Source organism: Belonocnema kinseyi, chromosome 5 (assembly GCF_010883055.1).
Source record: "Belonocnema kinseyi isolate 2016_QV_RU_SX_M_011 chromosome 5, B_treatae_v1, whole genome shotgun sequence".
NCBI lineage: Eukaryota > Metazoa > Arthropoda > Insecta > Hymenoptera > Cynipidae > Belonocnema > Belonocnema kinseyi.
Window position 1 is genome coordinate 45,283,806 of NC_046661.1, and position 3,659 is coordinate 45,287,464.

The window sequence follows — 3,659 nt, forward strand, 5'->3', positions numbered from 1 at the left end:
CTATATACAATGTGAAAGAAGTTATAAATATACATATATGACGTTTAAGATGACTATTTTATATTAACTTCATGAAAATAGATATAAAATTGACACTTGGAACATATATAACACTTATGTAACATCTGCGCGATATTTAATATAACTGCATTCTTACCCTGTTATAATGGCGCCTGTCGTATCTCGAACATGTACGTCAGAACAGTGAACCTCAATTGAAGTAACGTTATAAGCTTGGTAGCTTCCTGTATCCACCATTCTTTTGTGCACGATATTACTCAAATCTTTCTCCTGACAGGATACCGGCAAGCAAATCGACAATAAAGGATTTACGGGCAGAGTTTTGTTTTTGTATGACAAGTGAAGAACATACGTGCAATGGTTTCCACGAATTACGCTGCCACTTTTATTTACATGAACTTCCATGCACTCATCATACATGCCCATTTCTATAAAATTTCCTATCAAAAGCCCTGTTGGTATTTTTGATGAGGCATCCAGCACTGAGAGAATAATATGTACTTTAAATGGTGTCAAAAGCTAGTATTATGGAAATTTCATATAAAAGTTAGAAAAATGTTACATATTTATAAGTTAAGCAATATTTCTGTGAATAAATAATGCTTACTAAACACAAGTTATATAATTTTGTTACGTAAATGTTACATATCATTACATAACACATACGTAATAGAGATGTAATACATTTCCACATAATAGGCAGTAACCAAACTCTTGAATTTGTAGAACATGTAACATTTGTGAAACGCGTAACTCATATTTAAAAATAATAAAATAAATATTAACTTCTTAAAGCCCAAATTTCTTTCTTGTCAAGTCCACTTTTGTACGCTAAAATATCCGTTTTACACGCCTCATTAAAAATTAACTCTCCGGATGTTTCGTTAAAAAATGTTAGTAAAAGCTCTTCTGGTCCCATCACGCGATACATTTTCTCCAGGTTTAGTTGTTCCAAAAGTTCTCTATAATCTGCGTTCACATGTTTTATGCAGATAGTAAAAAATGCCAATGCAAAAAATAACCAAATTTTTGGAATAGAACTTATCATTTTAAATATTTGCAAAATCTTGTTTTAAAATGAAATAATAGTTTTATTTATTTAATTGTGAAACGACAATTATTCAAATCAGCCACGTTAACTATTTTAAATTTATGTTTCGTTAAAAATTTCAGATGATACTTATTTCACTAAACGTATAGTAACTGAAGAAAAACATGTCGACTTCTGAACTTATAAGTATTTAGGGTTTATGTATCGCTTAATGACAATGATGTTAAAGTCCCTAATTAGCATTATACCTTGAGATCAGAAACAGGTTTTTATTATAATTCTTGGTGAATTTCAGTAATAACATGACGTCTGGAGGCACAGATAATCTAACGAAAACAATATCGATGACTTATTCAACGAAGTGTCTAGTCGCAAAATTCCGGATGAGTAGTCAAATATTTTTAATAGGTGTGGCTAGTCGTCCCCGCAATTTATCGGGACGACTAGTCGCAACCTTTATACAATGATGTATTTAATGTTGAACACTAAATTTTCAATTTTTCCCTTTCATAAGTTCTAATTTTGCAATAAAAATTGAAATGATTAAATGTTAAAAATTATGATTAACAATAACATTTTTTAATTTTTAGAAAAAATGAAATTCGCTTCCAAGTTTGAGCGCATCTATAGGGCGCGCAAATGTTGATTCTCGGGCTTCATGCTCGATGATATATTTATCTCGCGCTTCGCGCACCATAATGTATTTAACTCGCGCTGCGCGCTCGATCTTTGTGCATAGATTTTTATAAATTAAAGGTGAAGGCATCGACAACAGTAATTAGGTAACTGTGAATTCTCTTTTGTTAAATATCATCCTTCCCAAAAATGTATATTATTATAATTCATAACTTGCATTGGTATGAAAACAGACGTAGTTTCAATGTCCCGTTCAAAAAATACGCATTCTTTAAAAAAAATTGTTATCAAACATTTTACTGCAACTTTTTTCGTTTTTCCATAAACTGAATTTTCTCATTTCCAATCTTTTTTATACGATTGACACTTTACATTTACGGTCTACTACATACGTTTTTAACTTCTAAATTATGTATATGCATATATATTGGCAATTCCAGGTCAATCCAGCCATCTAAATATCTCGTAAACGGGGGTTTTTCACCAAATTTGACACAGATTATCTTTAGCATGTGTACTTTCATCTCAAATTTTTTCAGAATTACTTTTTTTGTTGTTGCAAAATGGCGGACCAAAATATCTCACAAAACATAGTTTTTTTACATGCTCTCCAGGTATACCATTTTTAAGGTGAAAAAAACAATGAGAAACCCGATATTATTATTAAATTTGATATTTTTCATATGTTTGGCAATAAATAAACTACTAAAATTCTATATTTCAAAATCGCAGATTCGAAATGGCGGCCAAAACATACATCTTTTATTTTGTATGCAATGTTCGTTTTAATATCATAATATCGGTTTAATATTCGTTTTAAAAACCTATTTTCAACAAGCATTATTATTATTACTTTAAAAATATCAATATCGAGCCCCAATATAGCGGATATAAAAATGCTGTATAATAACAAGGCCAACGCCAACTCAGTCTTTTAAACTCTTCTGTGACCAAAAGATTTTTTAGCCACGAACTATGTAAACCAGATATAATTTTAAGGGTTTGAGGCATCGCTGATTTCGAATTTGCCTTTACTTTTGCAAAATTTATTTGTTTAAACAATTTATTTAAACAAATTATTGCGTTATTAACCAATTTTGCAAAACAAATACGAGAAGCATATTGGATGAAAAAAGTTACACCCGGAATACCTCTTTTATGTCTTCAATTAAGCTTTTTAATAAACAAATTAATAAAGAATTAATTTTGTGAATTTAATAAAACTGTTCATAAGAAAGGCATAGAAAATACAAATACTACAACAATTATTAATGGGGTTTTTGAGTACGCTTAATCCAAACATGCGATTAGTTTTGTAAAATGAGTTTGTTTAAACAATTTGTTTAAAAAAATTGTTTAAACAAATTAATTTTGCAAAAGTAATAACAAATTCGAAATCAGCAATGCCTCACCCCCCTAAAACTATATCTGGTGTATATAATTCGTGGTTAAAAAATCTTTTGGTCACAGAAGAGTTTAAAAGACTGAGTTGGCGTTGCCCTTGTTATTATACAACATTTTTTTATTCGCTATATTGGACTCGCTTTTGATTTTGATAAAATAATAAGGATTGTTAAAAACAGGTTTTTAAAACGAATATTAAAAGGATATTACGATATTAAAACGAACATTACATACAAATTAAAAAATTTATGTTTTGGCCGCCATTTTGAAATCTAGCATTTTAGTAGTTTATTTATTGCCCGAAATATCAAAAATATCAAATTATATAATAATATCAGGTTTCTCATTGTTTTTCCATCTTAAAAATGGTATATCCGGAGAGCATGTAAAAAACCCACGTTTTTTGAGATATTTTGGTCCGCCATTTTGCAACAACAAAATAAGTAATTCTGAAAAAATTTAAGATGAAAGTACACATGTTAAAGATAATCTGTGCCAAATTTGGTGAAAAAATAACCCGTTTACGAGATATTTAGGTGGCCCGATT

General features: G+C 29.7%; 1 protein-coding gene across 1 annotated transcript in view; it reads right to left on the bottom strand.

Moving 5' to 3' along the window:
• Positions 1-952, bottom strand: part of LOC117173629 (nose resistant to fluoxetine protein 6-like) — a 73,782-nt gene extending 72,830 nt beyond the window's left edge. The window contains exons 1-2 of the mRNA XM_033362270.1: positions 808-952; positions 158-503 (exon numbers count right to left, since the gene is read on the bottom strand). Coding sequence (XP_033218161.1) covers positions 158-503; positions 808-952 — 491 coding nt within the window. The remainder of the gene's footprint in view (positions 1-157; positions 504-807) is intronic.
• Positions 953-3,659: the final 2,707 nt, after the last annotated feature.